Raw genomic sequence first — 15,706 nt, forward strand, 5'->3', positions numbered from 1 at the left:
AGACATGGAGATGGAGGGAGTGGAGAAAATGAAGGAAAGCTCTAATTTGGTGCGCAGCGCTCACCAGAGGACACAAGACAAGATCGATGCCGCAGAATCACAGAGCCACAGCTTCAAACAAAAAACGAACTGATATTTCTCTGTGAAGTCTACCACTCATTACCATTGGTAAGATGGTGCGAGAGGAGGAAGAAGGGTGTGGGCTGTGGCAGATGGATGACAGGGAACCAGGGGAGTCGGGGCGTAAATCTCCAGAGCCCTTATGAGAGGTGGTAAGTCGGAGCACAATGGTCACAGAAGAAGAGTTTGAAGTGCAGTGAGTCAAAGAGTATAAATACCTGACTGAGAGAGACAAGGAGTCATGGGACAGAATATTCTATTACTGCAGAGATACTGCACGTTCTCAGAGATAAGAGGGCACGCACACAGAGAACAACAGTCTTGAGATACTCTGTCAAAATCGAAACATCAGCTCCAATCTCGTTTTCCTCTCATCTTTTCTATCTGTACAAACTTTGGAAGTTAAAGGAGAAATAAGAATCACAGATCTTCTGTCCAATTTGGAGACACTTTGTATTCTGAGCCAGTGACATTTGAGGGGCGGAGACACTTCTACATTTGTTTATTGTGCTCTATATAGAGTGGCTGCCTCCAACATCAGACTGCGCTGCACGAGCGAGCAGTGTGACTGACAGGAGAGGCCGCGTCGGACTGTGGGTGTAGCTTGAGTGACAGCCCTGTGGCTAAATCTCCTGAGCGACCTAGGGACTAGGAGGTGGCCCGGTGTGTGGGTGTGATTGGTGAGGGCAGTAAACAGATTATTTCCTCTTCCTAGCAGCATAGTGTTTTTGTACAAATGCAGCCCCTGCGAGTCAGTTTTCCCAGAATACATATGATCTCAGCTATGAAGTGCCCTGATTCCAAAGATGCTGGGTGGTGAAAAAAAGATATGCATAATAATCCACCATTTTGACCTCAGCAACATACGGCATTTAACTCTCTTCTTTCAAAATCAGGACACAAGCTTCATTGCAGCCATGATGAATTTACTGTCCTTGATCAGAGCACAGAAAACTGCAGTATTACGTTTTGGAAGGTTTTCATCCAGATGTTAGAAAGGTAGGTACATTATAAGAGGGAGGAGACCCATCGACAATCAAATCCAGATTTATGTTTTCATGTGAAGTCCTAATATTACAACAAAACCCATTAGCCACTCTATGGACACAATGATGACGTTGATGAATGATAGATAATGTTCTTCCGTCCTCCCTGACATTGCTCTCAGTGAGTCCTCTTGTCCTTCTCTCTCATTTATATTCACAGTCATCATCGTCAGGAATGTATATATTCACTGTCTATTAGAATACAAAACAAATGAAACATACAAAAAAATAAACAGGAAAATAATAAGATGTGTTCTTTAATCACTCATGCAAAAAAATGCAGAAGATGCAGATTTGAGTATTGCTCCCGTGTGACTTCCTGGACTCAGTTATTTCCTATTTTATATTGAAATGGTCCTTTTTTCATGTCTGTTGTTTTTCAGTTCTTGTCTTTATTTTTTTCTGCTCTGCTTTATAAAATATGTCTCGACTGTTAATTAGTCCTCATGTAAATTGTCTTTCCCCCTTTGTTGCCAGAGTGTTGTTGGTTTTGAGTTTTCTCTGTTCATGTTCTCCTGTTTTTGACAGTTTTTAGTTTCTCTATTTCTTGTGTTCCTTGCATCACTTGTGATGAGTATGTGCACATGTCAAGGTCAGTTGTCATTTCAAAATTTAAATTGATGACTATATAGTGAGCTCATCAGCAATTAATGTACAATGACAATGATGAATTACCAGCACGTGTCCAAAAGCACGTGCTGGTAATTACATCATTGTCACCAAATAATGACGTTGGCTGGTGGTAAATCCCAACATACATTTTAAATGTTCATTTTAGAAATGAACTTGTTTGCCACACTTTGTGCTGTGATGCGCTGCTCTTAAACATTAAGCTGTTCCTGCTGCCCTCTCTCCTCTAATCTCTCCACCATTTTTCTTCCTGTCAATGCAGGGAGTGCAATGCATGATGGTATATATTGCTCAGTTATTGACGATTGGTTGTACACTACTTTTATTGTGCAATGAGGTCAATAATGAGTCTACTAGATAGTGTATAAAAATGTCACTAAACATTCAGCACTACAAAATAGTGAACTTACTTTGTAGTGATTAGAAAGAGATTTCGGACACAGCCAATGCCTTATTGGAAATATTCCAGCAGTGACTTTATAACTATTTTTGGTGAGGGGGGTGCTAATTAATTCATCTAATGCAAATATTAGACATATTAGACCCCTCCCACCATTGTGACTTCTGTCCTGATGCCCCACCATGCCAAGTCCTCATCATTATTCGTTCCTCAATGGGCAATTTAATGCAAACGGGAGGACAAACAAAAGTGCACAGACAATTCATCCACACACAAAGACAAGACTGAATACTGTCACAAATCTAGAAAATAGAAAACAAAATCAATATATAAATATGTGACATTAGAAAATGCCTACTTAAGGATGGATAAGGTTAATAAGTGCATTCATCACGTTAAAATAAGCATCTCTGGCTCTGTTACTGTCTGTTGCTCTGGCAATCTAAAAGGCAGTCCTGTCCAACATATCAGTGCTGACTACACTCAGTTATTTATGAGTCAGACCCAAAGCTTAAATTTCAAGTTCAAATTATTTGAGAAGCATGCAGCTACTGGGAAAAAGTAAAATCTCCATCATTATGACAGTAGAAAATATTGAGTATACTCTATATCAAGCATGCTCATATCAACAAACTTAACCAAATGTTTTAATAAAAATACCAAGTCAAAAGACATTAGGCAAATAATGCTTCGCCTTAAAGGTACAAATATCTGTAGCCTACTTGAATGAGACCATTTGTGAATGAGGACTGGCTTTATAATCAGTCAGGCAAAAATAGAAAACTAGGTTTCTGCAGTGCTCAGCTGGTGCATGAAACCTTGCACATTTAGAAACTGTACTTTTACTTTTTAAAGTCATATTTATTCTGTGAAGTACAAATGTAGGCAGAATTCTTTCGATTTTTACTTCAGTTTTTTTTTTCTGTAATGCTAATTTTGACCTTTACTTGAGTAATTTATGAGAATCTTTACTTGAGTTAAGTTTTTAAGTCTTTCCTCCACTGCAGATAGATTATTTCTGTCAAACAGTCTATGAAAGACTACATTATTTATGCTGTAAGGAAACATGAAAGACATCAATTAAAGTCAGAACTAATTCTTTATTAAAAAAAATGATTTAAATATTTGTGTGTGGCTCTATAGATTTTATATGGCAGAGCAACAATTTCTGACACATAAAACACTTGTGCTCTCCCATAACTCAAACTAATCACAATATAATGTATATTATTATACAAATGGACAACATGTCAACCTTTGCATTACTGACTGTTTTGCAAAACTGTAATGTTGTTGGAAAAAAGAACAAAATAATTGTTGCAGTAAAGGGAAGCTGTCGATAGGGGGGGCTGTCTCACCCCAACACCCCTACTTTCAAAATCTATAGTTCTAGCATGCAGGCAGGCCAGAAGAAAGGAAATAGAAATGTAGTACAACAGCAGAGAAGACACTCTGTAATCCACTCCTGTCAGCTAATAAGAGAGGGTAGAACGATTAACCAACTCTAATCGAGACTCCAGGCTTAACGTCTGATATATATGTGCATTAACTCAAATTCAGCTTGAACTGGGCTAAAGCTAGCAGGGAATCTGGGCTGAATCTTCAGCCTTGTGTGTATTAGAAAAGCTTAATATGACAGGCCTATTCTGGTTGATTTTAGAGCCCACAAGTGCCATTTTCTCCAATAAGCCAGGGGAAGCCATGCTTACCCTATTAGTTAGGCTATTATTGCCGTTTCAATAAAAAAGATCAAATAACTTTTCGTGCCATGACCATCTTATCACACAGTACAGCTATTTCTTTGCCAGTATCGAATATTACTGTACCGACCTCCCTCTGGATGGCAAAGTGTGCAGTTGATGGTTAGTTTGTACTCAGCTGCTGTTGCTGCAGAGGCATGTACTTTGTGTTAAAGGGAATTATACTATACTATACTATGCAATACTATGTGCATTATACTGTATGAGTGCAGGGGCTGATCCAGGGGCGGGGCCAGGTGTACCCTTGTTCCAGCTGAAATTCTTTTCTATTTTCTTATTTCCTTTGCTTGAACAATGAACAATTTCCAAGATATATTCAATTATGTGTGGCTACAGTGCTATCAGGACTTAAATGTGCCCCTCACTGGATCAGGAATGGGTCATTAAGATTAAGATTCCTCTTTATGGAAATTTGACCTCTGTATTTAATCCATCCGTGTGAACACACAGAACACATGGAACACATTGGGCAGCCATGAAGGCGCCCGGGGAGCAATTGGGGGGTTCGGTGCCTTGCTCAAGGGCACCTCGGCAGTGCCCAGGAGGTGAACTGGCACCTCTCCAATTTCCGTCCATGCAGGACTTGACCTGGCCACCCTCCGGTTCCCAAGCCAGGTCTCGATGGATGTTGCACATATAATCGGCCCTCTGTGTAAAGTGTGGCTCCTTTATGGCCTCCCGTTTTTTGGAAAGATTTTGAAAGTACACCATTGCATGTGTGTGTATAACCGGCAATAAATGTAACATGAATATGGAATGAGCTCAAAGGTCTAATCACATGTGCGTGCATGATGTTTAAGTTAATTGTTGCCGCACTGTGTAAGGGATGTATGTGTGTCGCTGTGAATGATCACAGGAAGAAAACAAACTCGATGCATTCCTTTACAATTCATGTAATTTAGGCTTTGTGGATGAGTCAGTTCAACCCAGAATAGATTGCTCCTTTTACAGAGCTCTACATGTGGTGAGTTGTCGACTACAAAGCTGACACAACAGACCTTGTTTTTTTTCTACACAGACATTTTGACAGTGAGCCAACATGCACAACACCAGTGTCCTGACACTGGAGCACCTGAATGGACTGCAGCCATAATTACTGGTTTCATTAGCCATATTTGTGCTTTTCCTGTGGTGACATGGCAAAACATCTGCTGTGTGAGAGCTGTAGTTTGGCAGACACAACAGGCAATTTTCTCGTTAGAAATAAAAGCAACATTTTGTAACAATTAGTTATGATTTAAGGTAAATCATGTGAAGGGAGTTATGTAAGTCACAAATATAATCTTTTATATTGAGAGTAAAAATTAATTCTTGCTGGTTAATTAATCAATTCATATTATAAAAGAATGGTGATGTAAGATCATAATTATGTCAGAATTTATGAATAAATCAACCATTTTAATGCTGCAGCATATCTAATTGTTTCTCTTAAATTGGGGATCAATAAAGTATCTATCTATCTATCTATCTATCTATCTATCTATCTATCTATCTATCTATCTATCTATCTATCTATCTATCTATCTATCTATCTGAGGGCAAACAGTTAAACTATGATTGCATGAATGATATGAGAAATGACTCTTTCAGTGCAAACAGTCACAGCATGTGTCCCAGAATACACCTCAGAAAATTGATATAAAAATTAAAAATTAATTAAATATATATATTCAGTTGTATCTTTATATTGTAGAAAATACATTTAATTACCATGGGTTTGTGCCATGGTTGTCTATTGTCAGACAAACTAGTTCACTAAGCTATGCACTATCCAATAATTAATAATTTAAAGATAATTCAAAATAGGGAGCATGTGGAGTGAATGAATATTTCCGAACATGACTGAGAACTGAGCAGGTTTCTGAATATAAAAACAGTAACCTCCCACAGAGAGGACAAGTCGCAGGGAATTCAGGGATACGATGAGTTTTTATGAGATCAGGATGTAGACTCCCATGACAATTTCAATACTGATACTCTGACTACTGCTCTTGATAAGAATAAATAAATTCATGTATATACCATTTTTTTGTTAAAACAATAACAAAAGAGTTAGTTTGCTGATGTTTTGAAAGAGTATGGGATCATGGGAGATGTTGTTTTCACTACCATTGCTGATGAAAATCTAACCGATGCTACTCATTTCATGGATGACAGGTAATTTGTGTACCCATGTTTGCAGCAAAGATGGTCAAAGCCACAGGTAAAACAGATATGACACAATCAAAAAGTGACCAAAATGAAATGTCCTGTTACCTGGAATAATATTTGGGACATTATGGATAATTTAAGTAGAAAAGTCAACTAAATATATAATATAATATACCATAGTTCTAGCTTTTTTTAGACATTTTAGTGAAGAACTGTTACATATTATATAATTACATAAATGTTAAATTTTGCCATACTTCAGTTTTCCCTCATAGATACAATCTTTGTGGGGGATGCAAAAATAAATAGCTGTTTCTACACTCCCAGTGAGAGAGGGATGAGTTTAACCGAGCACATTGGGTGTGAACCAACTAACGATCACAATGGACAGACATGCAAATGTGTGGTGTGCTGTAACTGAACTGACTGAGAAAACTTGACTGAGAGTTGATCAGATGTAGCGTCTGTGTTTTTCCTACCTCGAGGATTATTGAGCGCGGCCTCGGTGGCCTTCCTGCCCTCTCCGCAGTGGCTCTGGTCAAAAGGTAGACACTGCTCCCCTGTCCCCGCCACCACCTCCAGGTTGCGTGACGGGTCTTTCGGCTGCCCGAGGTTCCTCACCCGATACACTCTGCGACTGCTGGTGTCCGACACGTACAGAACCTCCCCCATTGGGTCCATGGCCAGGTAGTACTTATGAGCAGGGCTGGTGCTAGTGGGAGAAGGTGGATAAAGTTAATAGGCAATGAAGTTAGAAAGCAGATGAAGTTTAAATGATTTTAAGTATTTTAAATTATACCATGATAAGATACAGGCAGAGTTTTTTTTAAAGTTTTCCTATTAACACTGACAAAAACTGATGCTTTATGGAACTACATTCTTATTTCCACAGTGAGATTGCCCTATTTCTGGAAATTCTAATATTATTCAGTTTTCACAACTTGACAACACCATTAGCTGAAGTCAAGGCATTTAGCGGCAATCAGGTCATCCCAGTGAATAGCATTAGTGTGAGAAACTCCAGGAGTACACTTGTGCCTGTGCTAGAACAACATGATTAATGTTTTCTAATTTAAATAGTACAGATGGCCGCAGCCACGGCAGCTGAATAATAGTTCTAAGTGATAATTGCATTCTTAGCATTCTTCAGTGAGTTTGTTAGGAAAAGGAAATGTAATAAGCTCATGAATCCAGAGTATTAAACCAGTGACTGATATTTCCCTCATATGTCACTGCTAACAAACATCCCATGCAGTGAAGACAACCTGGGCTGACCTCTACATTCAATTTATAAAAAGTATAATATTTTTTAACTCTTTTTATTTTTTTGTATTATGTTGTTTTCACAATTTGTCCTGATGCATTTGATATCTTAAGTAAAACCCTTTGAATTTCTTCATTGTTGAAATGTGGTCTACAAATATATTTGCCTTGCTTTGCCTACATACCTTCAAAACACTTCATTCAAACTTCCTGAAAAACAAGAAAAAAACGTCTTCTATGCACTAGTGGTAAAAGGTTACACCTGATCTGTTCAAGAGACAACTAGTGCCCCTGCTAATGTGTAGCACCTTTCCTATATTACTCTTTATATAGGCAGAACACTACAGTGCATAAATCTGATCTAGGTTACATTCAGTTGACAGAGGGATATTAAGTTGACAGAAGCAGTGGCGTGCTGCACAGAGCAGATACGGGCCAACAGGATGTGAAACAAACGTTCAACCCGTCAATTTTCACATCTAAAATTACAGCCCTGTGGTTTTGTGTCTTTGTCAGCCAATGTAGTTTCAGTCAGGAAATCATATTCAAAAGGCCAGAAACATGTTTTGTCAGGGTGCTGTGGTCTTGACCTTTTGAACACACAGAAATCGAAGTTCACCCTGACCTTGACCTTTTACCAATGATTACCTGAGATGTTTCATTTACAAGCTAAAAATATACCTTTGATGACCAAATTCAGTTCATATGTAAGTTCAACTGAATGTTTGTACCAAATTTGAAAGAATTACCACTTGGTGTTTATGAGATATCGTGTTCCCAAAAATGGAACAGATGGGGGGACGAACAAACCGTAAATATTCATATATTAAATCACTCAATCAAAACTGATGGTACTGGGCCAGAAGTTACACACTCAAGAGTATTGTCACAATGGACTCATTGCAGATCAAGGAGAAATGACCAAAATAACGAGTAAACAATATCACAAAACGCTCTGCTGAACAAAATCGTGCGACACATACAATGTCAAAGACCGGCGATTGAATCCAGAGGTAAGCCTGATGAAAACCGACTCCATTTAGCCTCATACTGAGTGTGAGCTATGTATCTGCTGTTGTATCTGTAGCTGTACGGAGACGACTTGACTTGCCTCTGTTCATAGTCTGCAGCTCGTTAATTTCCGAAAAATATGTGAGAGTGAATTTAAACTTTGCACTTCTTATATTGTAACTAAACAGGATCCAAGCAGTCACTCTGTAATGTGAAATCAAATGTCAGCTGGCTCAAAGGCACAGTTAAATTCAAAGACAGCCTCCTTTTTCATTTCCTTTTCCACAAGCTATTCAGTGAGAAATATCTTGCACAGGGGATTAGCGTGCCGAGAAAATATTTCCACCACGTGCATGATAATAGCACGTACACTGATTACATATACACTGACACCAGCATTCTGATATTTACCCATTAAGACAAAAGTCTGAATAAGATACTGCCTGATAGCAGTAGCCTGAACCTTCTCACAACCCAAAAAGAAAACACACTGCCACTGAGGCAAGGGTGCTGTCAGTCATCTAGTCCATTAAGTGCATAACTGTTTACAGACCTCTGTACTGAACTGCACATACATAATTTAAGCTTGGTCCTAAGATAGTTATTCAGCCAGTTCCAAAGTGTGCCGCTGCTCTGCGCACTATATCATATTTGTTAAGCCTTTGAAGCGACCACAAGCAATGCATGGTGGATTGCTTGTGGTTGATCACAAACCACTTCACCTGCCTCTTACTCAATAAGATGCTCACAGCTCCGAATACATCTATACAGTGTAAATGAAATGAACAATAACCACCACAGCAAAAATAATCCCACTCTATAGCTCCCTTGTTCGCTCCACACAAAATAACAAAACGATGATCAGAGAGGACGGAGAGTGATCTGGTTGATCCTGACCATTTCTCAGGGACTTCCTCCCCTATTTGCTTTACTCTTGCCTCAAACTCTTAAAGCAAAAGAATAGACGATGGTTTTACGGTTAGTACATCCCCTATTGTTTCCCATCGGGGAGCACCTTGTTTTGAAGCCCTGTTGGGCTGATAGGCACTTTGATGGGAAGAATGTGGAGTGAAAAGCTTTGAAAGCTGAATATGGATGAATAATTAATGTGTTTGGGAGAACAATAGTATAGAATAAAAGAGAAACACTAATGTCCTGCTAACAGTAAAAAGCTGCTGCAGAGGAAAAACGAAGAGGCAGGAAAGGAGAAACCTCCAGGGTGACGTGAGGGTATCGAGAGAGCCTTCAAGAAAATCCAGCAGCTATAGGCTCAGACCAGTGACTTTTTTTCTGATAAAAAGCATCCCCATTGTTGGGGATTAACTACACTTCGCCCCCTTGAAGTGCCAGAAGATGAAAATTTTAACCATTTATCCAGGAGGTCGCCTTTGAGCTGTTTTGACCATTTAGTCAATACTTTGGTGCTATGCTCACACTAATACTAATACAGTAGTAGCTCTGTATCAGAAATATTCTCCCTCTACACTAGCATTCCTAAAAAATGCATATCACATGACCTTTAGAAGTACACTGGTCATGAGACATTGTAAACAGGAAGCAGCTTGTCTACTCTGCATCCACTGATAGTTGAAACTCAAGATGTTTGTTTTCTTTAGGGAAAGGGTTATGTGACAGGAGCGTTACAATCAGGAAAGGATATGTTGTGACTGAAAAGACTAAATCATGTGAATGTGTCTGTCCAGCCTAAAACACTTTCCGGGAGTTTTCAAACCAGTCAGCAGCTCAAATATATTGGAGTCATATGGATGTCAGGCGTAAGTGAAGAAAGACTTAGTATTTTGAAAACTTAACAGTGCTAGTTTAGTACTATAGCAGTTTCAGCTTACTTATTCATTACATTTAGAAAGTTTCATATAAATACTTAAAATAGATCAATTCAGCTTAATATTTCACGTTGCCTATTATTTTGGGCTACTTCAAGAAACTACTCCTTTATTATTAGTTACATTTTTATTTCTACTTTTTATCAATTGTATTCAATATTTATGGGAGGCATTCACCATAGTTTGCGCTTCACAGCCACTTAAACATTTGTACAGATGTAGAGTATATGTACACAGCCAGTTATACAGTTGTACAGCCATGAACACTCAGCCAGATTATCCCTTTTGCATGGTTGAGAACTTTGGCATGCCAGAGATATGGCATCTTGAAAAACCTCTTTTCAAATCAGATAAAAATCCTCTCAGTCTCTCTGACACACATACACGCAATCGGCTCGATATAACCCCTGATAGCAGCCCACGCGCAGACAGGAGCACAGACATGTACAGACAGACATATACACACAGACAGACACAAACCCTACAACATCTGTCTAATCCTCTGTCTAACATGGTGTATGGAGCTCACACCAACCGTCCAGGGCTGGGGACAATGTCGAGGCCATACCAGGCCTCAGGCTTTTAGACCAGCTCAGAAAGTGCATGCACCAAACAGAGTCCCGATAATCCTCTAAAACAGGAAATCCTTGACATTTTGGCCGATTTCCAATTTAATATCGCCTAGTGAAATTTAAATGTGGATTTGATAGATCTGACTAGAACCTGAGTTTATGAAGTGTTGCGTGTGTGTGTGTGTTGGCAGAGGGGACATCAGGTCAATGCAATTTGCAGCAAACAAACCAAAATAAAATGCTGCGAGACGTTTTGCAACAGGTCCCGTGTTTTGGCTTGACACATTCTTTGTAGAGATGCGTTTTCTGTCAAGATGCATACAAGAAGGTGTTAATCGCCAGTTCTCACCTGTGCCTGGTGTCCCGGTTCCTGATAACAAGCCATGGAGGAGCGTTTTTAAAAAGAGAAAAGAGAAAGTAAAAACAATCATTTACGATGCTAGAGTCACTTAGAATTTCATAGGATACAATAAGTCAATTCTCTCCTCATAAAGTGAGATTAAAGTTGAGTTAGACGACTGTAAGGTTTCACATTAAATATCAACCCAAATAGGAAGCTATTTAGCATTTCCTCCCAGAGGACAGGGACATATCAAATACAGACACTGTGAAACCTCCATCTGAACCAGAAATATTAGTGAGAGATAAGATAATAGTAGAGAATGAGAGAGTAAAGTTACATAAGAAGAACACATTACAGGACAAATGGCTGCGCAATCCCATCGAGATTCCACACCCGAGAAAGTACAGAAATAGAGAACGTAGTGCCTGCAGCGCAAAAGGAGATATCATCATCTTAATCCATAGGAAAAAAATATATCTTTGTTTCACAGCAAAGACTTTCAGCTTCTCTCACATCCTAAAGAGGTAGATTAGATGTGATGTTTGAACCTCTCACACTCTGCTTTTTTGTGCAGAGACAAACTTCAGAGTTTATTCTGTTGAGATCAAAAAGATCAAAACTGTTGATGCCAAGCGGCGCTAATGCCACAAGAGCCCATATCAGCTTCGCCAATTTTGTTTAATTGTGCTCAAGTCAATCCAATGCTCACAATCCCACTTCTTCCCACTGTGGGAGATCCTTACCAAGATCACACTCGTCTTATCACATGCATAGACAACAAGATCATGACTCTCACTTGAGTTCAAGTATGGTTCTGGTGTATCCATCTGGGTGGACCCTGCGGACAAAGTTGAAGTCCCCAACATAGAGGGAGCCATCTGGGCCGCTGGCTAGTGCCACGGGGGCAAACAGCATCATGTCCCGGGCGGTACCGCTGCAGCTCGGCCCACAGGGGACGCTTCGGTAGAAACCGTTCCCCATCACGGTGCTGATTACAGGGGGCTGCTGGGAGAGGAAGACGTTCTCCCCATTTCCCTTGTGAAGAATTCCTTTGGAGAAAGAGGAAAGCAATAAATACCTTAAAGGCAGTTATTACTGTGACTGATGGGATCCTACATGAACACATAATTTTCCGCCAAAGAACAGTTCAGATTATTTCACATAACGGATTTTATTCTATTTTTTCTGTTGTCTGAGCTGCTCTCACTGATTTTTAAGTGGGTGGGAAGGTGATGTCACTCACTTCTCTGCACCAGCCAGTGTTTGGCAATGTTTGAATCTAAATGTGATGACAGCTGTTGGACTGTTTGGCTAGTGTCAAAACAAATTTGACTGTTAAGTCTCACTTCAGAACAACTGACAGAGTATTTTTATTGTATATTTCATAAGGAATATTTAAAGGTATACTGGATTTCTCAGTTGCTAGAAATGTTATGTTTCCTCTTCCTTAAGATGAGCAACAAAACACATTACTACAATGTTATTATCTGATATACGAATAATAGCACCCACACTTCTGCACAACTCAGGGGGCTGCATTGATGGATTTTGTGTGATTGCTAAAGTCCGTATTTCTTCATGTCCACCGTGACCTCTCTGCTCTGCATGTGTGTGTGTGTAGCTCAGCCCTGCCCACAGTCAAAGAGACGTGCAGACCTGCAGCTCTTTGAACATGCCACAGACAGAGCTGAGGTGAGAGACAGACACAGGGATGTATCCTGTTCACTGGTTTTTTATTGGCTGAGGGCTAAACAAACACTGCCCAAAATTAGCAGCCCAGAAATGTCCCTTATACAGGAAAATATGGGGACAATAAGAAAATACAGGAAAAGGGAAGGGTGTCTGCAGAGAAATACACCTCCACACACTGTTAGGGGCTCATACGATTACTCTTATATGAGTCTATACTGTGCTCGTATAATCCTGCGAAGTAAACCTTTAATATTATGTAAATTTTTCAGGAGCTTTAATGGAATAAATGGTATTTATTGAGTCAGTTTGTCGATGCAGCCTTGCTACAGGCTTTGCTGTATTTACAACAAGGACTTCAGTGAAAAATCTTTTACTATTTTTGTTATATCATGTTTTGCACTTCTCTTAAAAGAAAAACATATTTAATGTGGCAGCCTTCTGATGATATGTCCAGGTTACACTGTATGTGATTGACTCAAATGAAGCAAGATTTCAGTGTATCAGTGTATTCAGTTGGGTCCAGTTCACTTCAGTTGATTTTAATTTGAAACTAAGGTCAAGTATTACTCGTGTTTGGACTCACTAGAGTGCAGTTCTGGTCGCATTTTTCTGTATGAACTATCCCACCCCAAGATAAAAGTAACCATGCCCAACTCAAACCCGACAGGCATTCTGTTTTTAGTGACCTAACCCGACGCAGTGAATGTAAGCTGCACTGAGCTTGTCAAAAAAAACAAATCAAATTGTATTTGTACAGCCCATATTCACAAATAACCATTTGCCTCACAGGGCTTAACAAGGTGCAACATCCTCTGACCTTACCTCTGGACGAAAGTGAAGAAAAAACAACTAAAAAACTCTCTTAGCAGGGAAACAGAAAACACAGAAAGCTCAGAGAGTCAAGTGAAGGATCTCTCTCGCAGGACAGACAGATGGTGCGTGCAACAGATTTTTTCAGATATTTACAACATTCATGGAAAACACAGTGTTTAAATGGGAAGAGATGTATCAACATTTTAAGTATTTATATAAAATATAAATGTGAGAAAGGGTGTGCTCCTCACATGCATGGTTATTGCTTATTTTCCCTGATTACAGACATGCACCGTATCGTACCCAAATATCATTTAAATATTTCCTTCGAACCCTGCCCGTTGGATCCTGATGGGTCGACTACCCACAGTCAAGTACTCACCACTGCGTATGTTGAGGGTGTGGTGTTTGTCCAGGGACCAGCCTCCCAGGTTTGAGGGGACCAGTTCAAAGCCTTGCATCAGAGCCGTCCTCCTCTCCCACTGGATGACACCAGGACATGACTCGTACTCATAGCCGACAGACACTGAAACACAGAATCACAGGAGGGTTTAAACCTACAATGGTATGTCCAACATAATGACTATCACTAACAGCAAGACTTCACACACTCACACACAAACAGCCATTGCTCTCAAAACTATATTGTATTGAGTAGTGAAACAGATGAAAGGCCTGTGGTGAAATCTCATCAGTGTGTGTGTTTGAGAGAGATCAGTGAGAAGAGGAGGCATAATCAGGAGGAGCCCATCTTCATGAAGGAGCCCTAGAATTAGCTGCTTGGCCTCTTAGTCGTAATGATACGCTGTGCAGCATCCTACTACAGCTAACAACTATCAACAGCTTTTTTTTTTTTAGGCTTGGCTTGGCAGGATTAAATGTTTCGACAGTAATTTACCACTTCAGACTTGAAAACGTTTAAAGGCAGCAGGTGACAAAGCCATAGGGGCCGTAAACATGTAAACACTCCAATGACACTTGGTGTCATGTTCTTCTACAAGACACAAACACACATACAGGCTTTTCTCAGAGGTGGCGGGAACATTTACTGAAATACTGAAATGTTACTGAAATGTTGTTACTAATTAATGAGTTAGAGTATTTTCAACTTTCTATTTTTACTCCATGTTCATTTGACTACTGTGGCTGCATATATCAAAAGCATATAAGTAACTCTATGACACATTATAGTAGAGATGTTCTGATAACAGCATTGGGAGTGCCTACAATACTAATGAAAATGGCAATTTGCTTTACCTGAAAACAACTTCTGCTATTTAAATGAAATAATTGTTATGTATTACTTATTTTTGTTTTTTTTCAGTTATAACACTCAAATTAGATCATCAGAGAAACTCTATAGCATTAACTATCTGTATGTATTTGTTTTCCAAAGGGTATAGCCTGAGCCAGGCCACACAACAATGATCACTTCCATACAGGGTTAGTAGCAAACAGATGTTAAATTGTGTTATATACGTTTTTATGGTTTCTGGTGTTCAATCAAAACAGTTCTGGGAGGGAAAATTTCTATCGGAACATCTCATTATATAGATGAAACTACTCACTAGCCACAACATTAAACTGTAATAATCCTAAATATATTATTTTCATCTGAAATAAATATAACACATATTTAATTCATAATTTGCTAATGAAACTTCTGTGCTTAAACTTTGGTGACATTTTTGGTGAAAGTACTTTTACAATCTTACTATATTATATAAAACTGGAGGCAGAGGACAGACTTGTAAAGGTCAAACTGACATATTATCACCTCATGAAGTTGTTACAGTCATCTCATTATCAAATAGCAGCCTATTTACACATCCAACAAACACTGTTGTTTTGGTTACAAGATATCTTGCTGTTCAGCAGTTAAATGCTATATTCACAACTATGACGCTAACATTGTCGGCTGTGTTGTGCTGTGAGATGTGTTGCAGTGGGTTTATCTGAGCTTTATGTCTGAAGAGAGCTGCCTGCTGTGTTCAGAAGCAACTTTGATGAGCGTTTGTGGGCTGAAAAAACCCAAACAATGAGCTGAAAGAAAAGCAATGC

General features: G+C 39.3%; 1 protein-coding gene across 1 annotated transcript in view; it reads right to left on the minus strand.

Annotated features, from left to right (window-relative positions):
* Positions 1–15,706, minus strand: part of tenm1 (teneurin transmembrane protein 1) — a 173,870-nt gene that overhangs the window by 40,311 nt on the left and 117,853 nt on the right. The window contains exons 19-22 of the mRNA XM_069531343.1: positions 14,028–14,171; positions 11,937–12,189; positions 11,147–11,167; positions 6,587–6,819 (exon numbers count right to left, since the gene is read on the minus strand). Of these exons, the coding sequence (XP_069387444.1) occupies positions 6,587–6,819; positions 11,147–11,167; positions 11,937–12,189; positions 14,028–14,171 (651 nt within the window). The remainder of the gene's footprint in view (positions 1–6,586; positions 6,820–11,146; positions 11,168–11,936; positions 12,190–14,027; positions 14,172–15,706) is intronic.

Source organism: Paralichthys olivaceus, chromosome 9, assembly GCF_024713975.1.
Source record: "Paralichthys olivaceus isolate ysfri-2021 chromosome 9, ASM2471397v2, whole genome shotgun sequence".
Classification (NCBI taxonomy): domain Eukaryota; kingdom Metazoa; phylum Chordata; class Actinopteri; order Pleuronectiformes; family Paralichthyidae; genus Paralichthys; species Paralichthys olivaceus.